The 11587-nt window shown below is 46.3% G+C and overlaps 1 protein-coding gene across 1 annotated transcript in view; it reads left to right on the plus strand.

Moving 5' to 3' along the window:
* ALDH16A1 (aldehyde dehydrogenase 16 family member A1) overlaps window positions 1-6657 on the plus strand; it is a 45172-nt gene extending 38515 nt beyond the window's left edge. The window contains 2 exon segments of the mRNA XM_044447799.1: window positions 3675-3800; window positions 6372-6657. Of these exon segments, the coding sequence (XP_044303734.1) occupies window positions 3675-3800; window positions 6372-6548 (303 nt within the window). The 3' untranslated portion in view covers window positions 6549-6657.
* Window positions 6658-11587: the final 4930 nt, after the last annotated feature.

Genomic DNA, 11587 nt, shown 5'->3' on the forward strand with positions numbered 1-11587 from the left:
TACAATAGAACATAATAATTTACCATTAAATACAAAAATACAAAAAATACACTGAGTTACAAATATAAAATTAAAATTATCAGTATAAAATAAGTAAATAAAAATATAGGAGGAGAAAAGAGAAGGAAGAAGAAGTTGCCCTGGCCAGATCATATGTTTTAACAATTAAAATGATGTTTAAATAAGAAGGTCTTTACCTGGTGCCGAAAAACCAGTAATGACGGTGCCAGGCGGACCTCTTTGGGGAGCGAATTCCATAGGTTGGGCGCCCTACCACCGGCTTCAACAACCCAGTCCATAGATAGGGAGTTTTGAAAGCTGTGCAAAAGGAGCATATTGTTGTTCTGCTTCCTTAGAGGACTCATCAGTTATCCCACTAGGTGTTGTTCCCTGATAGATCTGTAACAACAGGTTTCTCTGCAGCACAGAGCGGGTGTTGGCCTTCCCGCTGGAGATGGTGGGGGTTGGGCACCCAACTTATCTGGAGGGCTCTGGGTTCAAGAAGGTCCAGTCGGTTTCAAATGTGCACCCTGCAAAGCGCTCTGGGAGGGTCGTTCTTCAAGGGTGATGAGTTCTCATCCCATCACAAGATTGCAACAGCCTTGGAACTGGGATCTTGTGTAAAACATGCGGATGTGAGCCCAGTTCTGTTGCTGTAAAAGCCACCCATCTGGGAGCCGCTCCCACCGGGCTCAGTGGGGCTTGCTTGCAGTGGGCACGCGTAGATGGCAAAGCTTGTTTGCCTGCTGGTGGCGAGCAGTGGGGCCAACTGGGCAATGCCCTCCCGTGATTTGCAGGTGCGGGGGGGAGGGAGGGCATGCCTGCCCTATAACTGTTGCCAGTCACCCATAGGGAGGAGGAAACATTTGGATGCTGCCTATGAATGAAAACTCCAACGTGCCTAGGCCCAGTTTGCACAAAATATTTTTGCGTTGGGGGAGGGGAGGAAATCTGGCAATTGGCTGCATACGCATATTGCTCATCTGGAATCCTACGTCCAGTTCTGGGCACCAAGATTTAAGAAAGATGCAGGAAAATTGGAAAGGGTCCAGAGGAGGGCAACAAAAATGATCCATGGTTTGGAAACACTGCCCTATGAGGAGAGACTGAGAAAACTGGGCATGTTCAGCCTTGAGAAGACTGGGGGAAGGTGGGGCATGATAGTCCTCTTTAAGCACCTGAAAGACTGTCAGAAAGAGAAAGGTCAAGATCTCTTGACCAGAGTGTAGGACACGGAATAATCAAGTCAAGTTGCGACAACCCAGATTCAGGCTGGACATCAGGAAGAGCTTCCTCACTGTCAGAGCAATGCGACAGTGGAACCAGCTGCCTGGAGAGGTGGTGGGCTCTCCCACACTAGAGACATTCAAAAGGAAACTGGACAGCCATCTGAGTGGGATGGTGTAACTTGGTGTCCTGCAACAGCAGGGGGTTGGACCAGATGGCCTTCATGCATGACCCCTTTCAACTCTACTCTGATTCTGTGTGCACATCTGCAGATGCTCATCTCTCCCTAGCCAGCCCCCAGATGTGGAGGGATCATCTTATTCCATCTACTGGCCTTTATAATGGAAACTTCCAGTAACTGTTTAGTTACTGCCTTTGATCATTCAGCAGCCCAAAGGCAGGTGGCGGTTTCACAGTGACTTTCCACTGAAACTCACAGCTTTTGACGGATCATTTGAGAGAGGGAGACCTTAATGGTGTACTGACAAATCACAATTCTTTTTGTTAGACCCGACCACCAAGGAGACACGGTTAGGAAGAAGATGACACGCCTGATGATCATGTTTGCCTTCAGAGCTGTGAGGAAGGAAGGCATATTGGAGAGAGAAATGTTATGTTTTTCTTTCTCTTCATTAAGGATGACCACTTGTGAATTGCCAAAGAAGAGAGTGTGCATCATCAAATAAAAAAGATGGCACCTATTTGCATATGCTAAATCATTTCTTTTTATTTATTTATCAATCTCCACTCCCCCAAAAAAGGCTCAAGGCAGCTTACATCATTCTCCTCCTCCATTTTATCCCCACAAAAACAACCCTGTGAGGTAGGTTGGGATGAGAGTCTGTGACTGGCCCAAAGTCACCCAGTTGGCTCCATGACCGCATGGGGACTAGAACCCAGATCTAGTCCCATGCTCTTAACCACCACACCACACTGGATCCTCATATTTTAATTCTAATATTCTAATTTTAATTTCTAATTCTTATATTTTAAATAGAATTACAGTATACCTCACTGTAGTGGTGAAGACCACCTGGGTGTCTTCTCAGTGCACTGTCCAGGTTCTTTTGATGGACAGTTTCCAGACCAGGGCCTTCTGATGGACTCTGGGCAGCATTTGGAATAGGGACTGCCTTCAAAATAGAGGGCAGCTCATAGTCCTGCAGATAGAGGACTGTCCTTTGTAAAAGAGGATGCATCCATAGTTCATTTACACACGATTCTTCTGTCCTTTCTTACAGAAAAATTGTTGGCAATCTTACAAGTCTGGTACAAGAAGAAACATTAAACCAGAGATGCACAAGCGATGGGCATAGCTAGCCCTCCCATTTTGAGGGCTCCCAAAGTGAAATCTTTGCGAAAACCGTTGCCTCCAAAACCTCCAGCAGAAATCTGGTGCAAACTGCAGCACTAAATAATGAGCAGATCAAGGGTTCAGTGCATTGCAGTGTCCATGCTGCTAGAGGTGGAAAGAAAGTGATGATGGTTTTAATAAAAATTATGTCTTGGCTGCCTTTCAGGCAGAAGCCTTCCTAAGGTGGCTTACAAGAGCACATAAAACCAGTACAGTATTACAAGTGATAAAACCACAGTAAGATTTTACAGAGCACAAGAAAACTATGCCTCCTCTCCCCCAGTAGCTCAAAGCATCCCTACACAAAGTGTGTGAGATACACCTCCCACATGCACCAACATTTGCGGGTACCTTTGTGCACAATTAAAATTTGAAACTGCAGCCAAAGTCAACACATTTAAAGACGTGACCCAGGAAGAGGTCCTGCATCACTTTGTTTGGCTTGGAACCCCTGTGCGTTGCAAAAGCATGAGCTAGGATGCTTGGTCAGTAGATGCAAAGAGCATTTGATGGGAAACCAAAAGTGAAGGACTTTTCTTGGTGGCTGCTTCCAGCCTCAGAATTCCTTTCCAAGCTGAACTCACCTGAGGGCCAAAAGAGCCTGCAGTGCTTACAGGTAAACTATGGATATGGCAGGGCAGCTAACAGCATTTTAATTACCTGTTTAGTCCTGGTCTGTTTACTCTGGTCCTTTCTCCTGTGTCAGATTTTAGACTGTAAGTTCCTCATAGATGGGAACCCTACCTACCTGAATTTGTACAGCATCCTTCCCCAGCCTTCCAGTCTCTAGCTGTGCTGGACTACAACTCCTGTTATCCATGCTGACTGGGGATGTTAGGAGATGTAGTTCCATTATCTTTGAAGGGACAAAGTTTGGGAAAGGCTGCCTTGATACATGTACACTGATGGTTCCATGTCAGTAAATTAATAATCGAGGTGCAGGAATGGCTGATTTTCCAAGAAATTACTGGAAAAGAATTATTGTCCGGTAAATTTCCTATTCTCTAGCCTGCACATATGTGTGTGTTTACTTGATGTGCATGTATTTTGGTTTAGGTCGGTGATGGCATTCACCTCGTATCTTCTGTATTAGGTTCTAGATACCTCGGATGTCCCTGGTGGAGTGGTGAACATCATCTCTGGCGAGCGGGATTATTTGAGTCGAGGCTTAGCCGAGCACCAAGAGGTACAAGCCATGTGGTACTTCGGCTCCAAGGAGGTGAGCATCCCTTTGCCGGTGGAGCAGAGTCCTGCAGTGGCACCGGGTTGGTGGGGAGAGAAATGGATTCAGGGCTGAGCTTCCTGAGCATTTCCACTTTTGTTTTTTAAAAAGAAAATGCCCAGCTTCTAATGTCTGCAGCAATCTCGCTCTCCCTGTTAGGCAGTAAGGCTGCACAGCCTCTGCACTTGAAAAAGCAATACGTCCATATTGAGTACTCAGATGAATTATGCCCCACGAAAGGGTGAATTCTTCAGCATTTCAGTTATGTAAACTGAGCATAATTTGCACAGCTGCTTTAAAGTTGTATAATAAATTCTGCCTTGTGTTTTGCATAATTTCTTCTGTTTGCTTCCAATCCATGCCTCTAGTGGTGTGAATGATGGGGCAAGCTCCCCCACAATCTTTCCATGACTCCCCCCCCCCCCAGAAAATACAAGAATGAGTGCAAATCCTACTCTTTCTTATCCTCCCTTCAACTCCGATTTTTATAAAGCAATGTAAGCAAGCTTCACTTAATGCTGACTAAGTGTCTTCAGCACATATCTGTATCTCCGGACCACTGATGTGTCAAATCCACAATTTGGTGTTTTAACAACGGACACATAGACAGTACTTCTCAACTTGTTTTTCTGAGGTTATTTTTAACACAAAGTGTTACCTAGATATAGCTGGAAACTCCAGAACAGGACACAAGCTTCCCACCTTGGCAATCCTTGAAGAGGAGCTGTTTCACTATCTTTGGTCCAAAATCCTGAGCATATTAGCTCTTCTGAAGATAGAAGTTTCTTAAAAGACTTTGGTGTTATTACAGAACCAGCATTCTTTGCCACGGCTGGCCTTATGCTAAGCAATTGCTTCTCTTATTTCTCGGTGTTCCTCCCTATTACAAATGAGAGTATTAATTACCTTTTCTCCTCATTCTTTCTTCAATAGTTGAAACATGAGAGGGAATATTTGGCAGGCCTTTAAAAGCAGCTTAAAGGGGAGGTAGTAAAAATGTATTATTGCAACTGCAGTTCATAACATAATACAAGCAAAGCATACTTATACTTACATAAGAATGAGAAAAATAAAATACTAAAATATGAATCAAATGATTAGAGACTTTGTGTCCAACTATAGTTGCATCTACCGTGAAAACAGTCCTTATATTAAAATAAATCATAACCTACAGTTTAGCAAAGTGCCTAATGAAATAGTAAAGACATTTCTGTGGTTTTAAAGGTCAAGAGTAAAAATTGGCCACTGAGTCACTACCATGCAGGAGTCCATCTGCTCTGGCCTGACCCTAGTGCTTTATCGCTCAGTGGCAGTGCAGGATATACTGTGCCATGTCTTCTGCTGGATTAGAGCTGGGGCCAAACCAACATCAAAACAAACCCATATTCCATCGGCTTCACGTGAAAGGGGAATGAATTTCAAAATGTGTTCCATCTCTTTTTTGGTTTTATCATGGAATCCTCAGGTCACGGCCGAGCTTGTTTGTCAGCTCAAGGAGTGTGGAACCACCCTGGTTGGGAGCTGGCAATGGCTTTATTTAGATTTGGTCAACAATGAAGGGAGGCTAGAAAAAGCACTTTCAGCTACCAGGTTGTGGCCTGGGAAATAGGGATGGCTTCCAAGAATACAGAAGTAGCCCTTTTCTGTGCCTGAAGATATGAAGTCGCAAGAGCTCAGTTGCTTGTTCTTCTTAGGGCAGCCTTCCCCATATGCTGGACTACAGTTCCCATCATCCAGGCAGCCAGGTGAGGAAACCAGTGATGGCCGAGACACCTTGCCTGTCACCACCAGGTGTACCTGCTGGACCCCCCTCTTAAAAATCTGGCTGATTCAGGGAGCTTCCATTTCGTAGTCTTGCTCTGCAGCATTGTAGGAAATTAAGATAGTGGCTGTCGGCTACACTGCCCCCAAAGCATTCTGGGAAATTTAAATGGCAGCACTTGGAGCCAGTTTGTTCATCACTGGCACCACTACCAGGTAAACCCAAGGATATTTTTCACAAGAGGATGTTTTGCCATGAGTCTCATTGGAACGAGAGCTGGCCCAGGATACAGATACTTCCATGCATTGCACAACCACTGAGCGGGTGCTGAGGGCGGTCCAGAGCAAGGCTCTTTGGCTTTTCAGAGTAATCCCCAATCTTGCAAATGGGATTTGGTTCTCATCTGTAATACTCCTCTCCTCTTTTCCTCCCATTTCACACAGCCAACATAGGTTACTTTATAGAAGCATCTTAACAAGCAGTGGAATAAAACAAAGCAGCAGGTTAGATTATGACCTACTTAGATTGTGGGCAAGATCCTCACCCATGAAAGACCAGTGTCCAAGGGCATACTGGTATTACGCTGTGATGCTGAGGCATGTCAGGATAGCTGAGCCGAACATAGGCATCACAGCAGTTCCCAGAATCCTCTGCAGAGGGCAAGAAGTTCCAAGGTAGAGGTTCTTTGGTTCTTTTTGTTGGGGTGGAGGGTGGGGCATTCTCCTTGAAGGCAGAAGGCGACTTCCGTGAAGGCACCCAATAAATCTAAAGAGCTGCTGTTTCTGTGTTTCTGTTCTGACATCCAGGGTTCTGCACTTGTGGAATGGGCCTCTGCCGGGAACCTAAAAAGGACCTGGGTGAACTATGGAGCGGAGCAGCGATGCTGGACTAACCCAGAAGAGGGGGCTGGAGAAGAGTTTCTCAGTCAGGCCACCCAGTGCAAAAGTGTCTGGATGCCCATGGGCGATATATTCGCCAACTGAGCCTCCGGGTGGCTGAGGTGAACTGCAAGGCCATCGATGCTGTTGGTGGGGGAGCGGGGCGCACAGGGCTTGAGAATAAAGACCCTTTGGCAGATTTTTCAAAAACTCAGCAGTGCTGATTTCTGTTTGTTGCTTCAGCTGGAGGGGATGGAGATTCCTCTTCCCAACCTTGGATACTCATCAGCGGATGCCGTCTTTTCTCATCTGCTTCACAGTGCTCCACTCCTTTTGAGAGAATGCATCCCTCTCCACTCATGAATCTGTATTCCCGGCACAGGAAGCAGCGGAAGTGCACCGACAAAGGAGGCTGGGTTTAAAATCATCAGAGGAGATGTCTCCAGGGCTGGAGGCTGACCGCCATTTGTCTGTCCCTCACCCAAGAAACCTGGGTGTGCCTTTTAGCTGAAATTGCCACTCTTCCATCATCCCCAGGCTGTTATTGCTTTAAACTGCGGGGAGTGGGGAGGAATTCCAGCTTCCCAAGACAGGCAAGAGGAAGGAACAGCAGCTTGGCATTGGGAATGCCTGCACCACACCCAGAAAGTCCATGACTTCCCCGCACCTCTGCCTGCCATTCTGGAAACTACCTAGTCTAGGTAGTCCACTCTTGCTGAAGCCTAGCATGGCCAGTAGTAAGAGATTATGGGGGGATTGTAGCCCAAAATATCTGGAAGGCACCAGATCGGAGGCCAAAGTTGGAATAGAGACTATCAGCCTAGATGGACTAATGGTATAAGGTGGGTTCTTGCATTCCTAAAGGCATGAGCAGGGCCTGTAGCTCATGGAGAGTGTGCCGACTTGGTATGCAAATACTTCCAGGTGCAATCTCTGATCTCACCAGGTAGGGCTGGGAAAGACTCTTCTTGGAAGCCCTGCAGGGCTGCTTCCGATCTGTGCAGATACTTCTGAGTTAGGAGGGGCCAGTGGCCTGGCACACACAACCTGTCCTGCTGAATTTTCCAAAAGCTTCCAGATCAAATCCAACTTTCCAACTGCAACACTGAACAGCTGGAGTGGCTTATCCAGTAAGCAGCCCCTCCTGTTTTGTTTCCAGCATTTAGTATTGGGTGGTATATTGCCTCTACCAATGTCACATGCATCTTGCTGTGGCTGTAGGTGATGGGTGTTAAATGAAGAACCTACCTTCTCTTTTCAGCCCTGTTCTGGCAGTCACTATCTGTGGGTAACTCAGTGGCACTGACTTCTGGGTAGACATGCATAAGATTGCAGAGTGCCGCATTTTGAAACACATTATAGAATGGCGATTCTGCTTCCGTTTTGTTTTTGCGTCTTTCTGATTCATGGGCCTGTTCTACTCGCCTGCATATCTCTGTGTCCATGAACCACCATTGGAAAGCCACAGCTTCTAAACAGTTTCCGTCTTTCCACTTCTCGCGCACCGCAGGGCCGATGAGATGGAGGCACTGAAAGGTTGCGGTATTTAAACAACTTTTGATAAAAGTCAGAATGTAGGAGGGGCACAACGGTGATTTCAACTCTGGAATTCTTTGTGACTCAGAAGAGGAAAGTCGCCTACCCTCGCTAGCAACAGGCCCATGATGGACCTCAGAAGCTGCTTGCAAGCAGCCGCTGTTGAATGTGGCATGGTGCAGTGGTTAGAGCACCCTTTTGCAACTCGGTGGCCACCAGACCTCCTCATCCACAAGCTGGGCAGGACTAGGAAACCTGGGCTTAGAGCAGGGCTAGGAGATTGGTGGTCCTCCAGTACTTTTTGGACCGCAACTCCCCTCAGCCCTAGCCAGCATAGCCAATGGTGAAGGATGATGGGATTTGCAGTCCAACAACTGCAGGATGGGAGGATACATGTTCTTCATCCATGGTTTAGAGCAAGGGAGCAGAACTCCAACCTGAGGGGTTGAATTCCATCCAGAGAGCCTCCTGCAGCTCTTGCCTTCCAAGGATGGATGAGGCCAAAATACCAAAAACTAACAGCAGGTTGTAATGTAATACTCCCATGCCAGTATCTGTGCCATAAGAAGGGCATTTTGACCTTTCCAAATGGGAAGCAACTGCACAAGAGCCAGAAAAATCACCAATCAGTAAGGGGAATGAGCGAGGCTACCTCCTCAATCCTGGGAGATTGAATTTGGCTCCCAAGAGGTCCATAGCCCTGGGTAAGAGCCAGGAGAGCTGGGTTTATATTTCCCCTTGACTGTGATCCTCTCTGGAACATCTTGGGCCAGCCACACAGTTTCTCAGTCTAACTCAGTTGACAAGGCTTTGAAAATAAAAGGGTTGGGGTGGGGGGAGGCATATGGATGACTGGACGCTCTACACATGTTGCCTTAAGCTCCTTTGGGGAAGGGTGGGGTTAAAGCATCAAGACTGCACACCAGTGCATCCAGCACAGCTGTCGAAAAGAATGAGAAATCTCGGTTGCTCAGAGTTAGAAGTCTCCCATCTGGAACTGAGAGTGGATCGCACACGTCCCCATTGCCTGAATTCTACCCATGCTCCATTTCCAGCACTGGAAGTAAGAAGCATTGCCGTGCCCAGAGGCTGAAGCCAGAGGCATGCAAGAGCTAAGCCAGGCTCTCGCGGATGTTCTCCAACATGTTGCTATCTACTGGGACTGGCTCCAAGCTCGTTGGTTGCCTCCAGCATCTCAACACCGCATGGAAAGGACGTGGGCAGTCCAAAATCCAGAAATCCCCCAACCACCCCCTGCATTCTCTTTTGATTCACTTGGAGATAATGAGCCTATGGTCCGCACTCAGAAGAGGGGGGTTGCATTCACCTCAGCCATGTTGGGGAGCGGGGGGAGAGAGGAAGAGGATGCTGCTCACCTTCCGGGGAAGTTCCTGAGCAACCTGGAAGTCCTACATTTTTACCACCCACAAACAAGTTGCTTCTACACGTTGTGTGGAGGCAGGAAAGGATTTTACACCTTCATTGATGTAAGCAAGATGCACGTAGATTATGAGATAACATCTACAGAACTCATTTGGTGAATTAGCTCAAAAGCATTGTAGGATTGCCAACTGACTCACCAAAATAAGCAACTCAACTTGAGTGATGCTTGTTCCTTCCACAGAAATCTGGAAGTGGAGCATTTTGTGATGTGCAGGTAAAGCACTCGCTGCCCATTCAAGTCTGGCCCTTGCTGTGACTTCACTGGTCAGCCTCAGGCACGCCATTTTCCATCTACTTCAGCCTCCTTCCTCTGCAACTGGAAATTTTGGGGATAAAAAGACTGATCTATTTAAAATGCAGATTATAACTCCTTATTTATGTAGTTATGAGACTCCCATCCTGCTTCGTTTAGTGAAAACTCAACATGGTTCATATGACAAAGCATATGTAATACAAAAACCAAAATTCTTATTCTTTTGGTTAATTATTAAAGTTTTATTAATAATCATGATTCTGCCCCACCTTTTCCTGCAACGCATCTTACATAATTCTCCTTCTCCTCTCCATTTTGCCTACAAAATAACCCTCTGTAGTAGGATAAGCAGAGAATCGGGGACTGTGCCAAAGGCCTTAAAGGCCAAGGAGAGATACAGTCCAGATCTTCACGTCCTGGCTCAAAACTCCCTGCCCTGCCACAGCAGCTCTCAGAGAAAAGACCGATAAAACAAGACAGGGTTATAGTCCCTTACGGACCTGTATAAGCAAAAACGTTTTCAGGTGTTCAAAACTTGCCACAGATGGTGGCATGTTCCAGAGGGTGGGTGCCATTCCTTGAAAAAACTCACTTCTATCTTCCTGGCAGCGAAATTGTATTGGTCACTGAATGACCAGTAAGTCCTGCTTGGAAGATCTCACTGGTCAACTGGATATGTGTATAGGAAGGCAGTCCGCTAGCTTTCCTGTTCCCAACTTATTTAGGGCTTCGTATGTCAACTTGAACATGGCTCGGTAGCCAAGAGGCAGCCAGTGCACTTCCTTTAACACGGGAGTAACACGGGCACACCTACCTGCTACCGTGAACATCCTGTTCTGCAGCAGCTGCAGCTTCTGAATCAGGCGGAAGCCCCAGCCCCAAATGGGAACACACTGCAGGAGTCGAAATAGGTTCCTAGCACTGCATGGGTCACTCTGTCTAGGGTATCCCAAACTGGGAGCAGCAGCCACACTTGACACCTCAATCAATTATCATAAATCTAAATGTTGAGGAGGAGGAGGAGAGGTGCTCCATGCAACCATGGGGGTGCTCCATGCTGAGGAAACTTGGGATTGAATTTCAGCCTCAGTGGCCGATGGGACACATGTTAACAGTGGGAGGCCGAAGTGGGGAGGATGGAAACCATGAAAAGGGAGTTGTTAGGAGGCGTCAAGTCATGTCCAACTTAGGGTGCCCTTATGAATGAAAGCACTCCAAGGTGGCCTATCCACGGGAGCCTGGCTTAGCTCGTGTAAATTCAGAACTGTGGCTTCCATTATGGAGTTAATCCCTCTCATATTTGGTCTTCCTTTTCTTCTGCAATTTTGTCTTCTCACGATGTGCCCAAAGTAGGACAGCCTCAGTTTTGACATTTTTCCTTCTAGGGAAAATTCTGGTTTGATTTACTGTGGAATCCACTTGTTTGTCTTTCCACTGGCCCACAAAGCTCTCCCTCAGCTCCATATTTTGAACACACAGATTTGCTTCCTGTCGGCTTTCACTCCTTTACATAGAGATTGTGAGTAAAAGAGGGTGGATGATCTTGGCTTTGGTCTCCAGCGAACCATCCTTACACTTCATGATCTTGTCTACTCCTTCACTGCTGCCCTTCCAAGTCTTTTTCAAATTTCTTGGCTACATCTCCATTTAAATTAATAATTAAGCCAAGTTATATAACATCTTTCCCAATTTCAATTTCTTCATTGTTAACAGTAAAGCTGCATAATTCTTCTCATCATTTCTGTTTTCTTAATTTTCAGCTGCAGTCCTGTTTTTGTGCTGTTTCATTTGTTCACTATTTTTTTCATTTTCATAAAGAGTTGCTTCAATTCATTGCTGCTTTTTGGCAGTAGTATGGTATTAGCTGCATATCTTATCTTAGCGATACATTTTCCACCAATTTTCACTCCTT

The sequence above is a fragment of the Varanus komodoensis genome, unplaced genomic scaffold, assembly GCF_004798865.1.
Source record: "Varanus komodoensis strain SLA01 unplaced genomic scaffold, ASM479886v1 scaffold53, whole genome shotgun sequence".
Classification (NCBI taxonomy): Eukaryota; Metazoa; Chordata; class Lepidosauria; order Squamata; family Varanidae; genus Varanus; species Varanus komodoensis.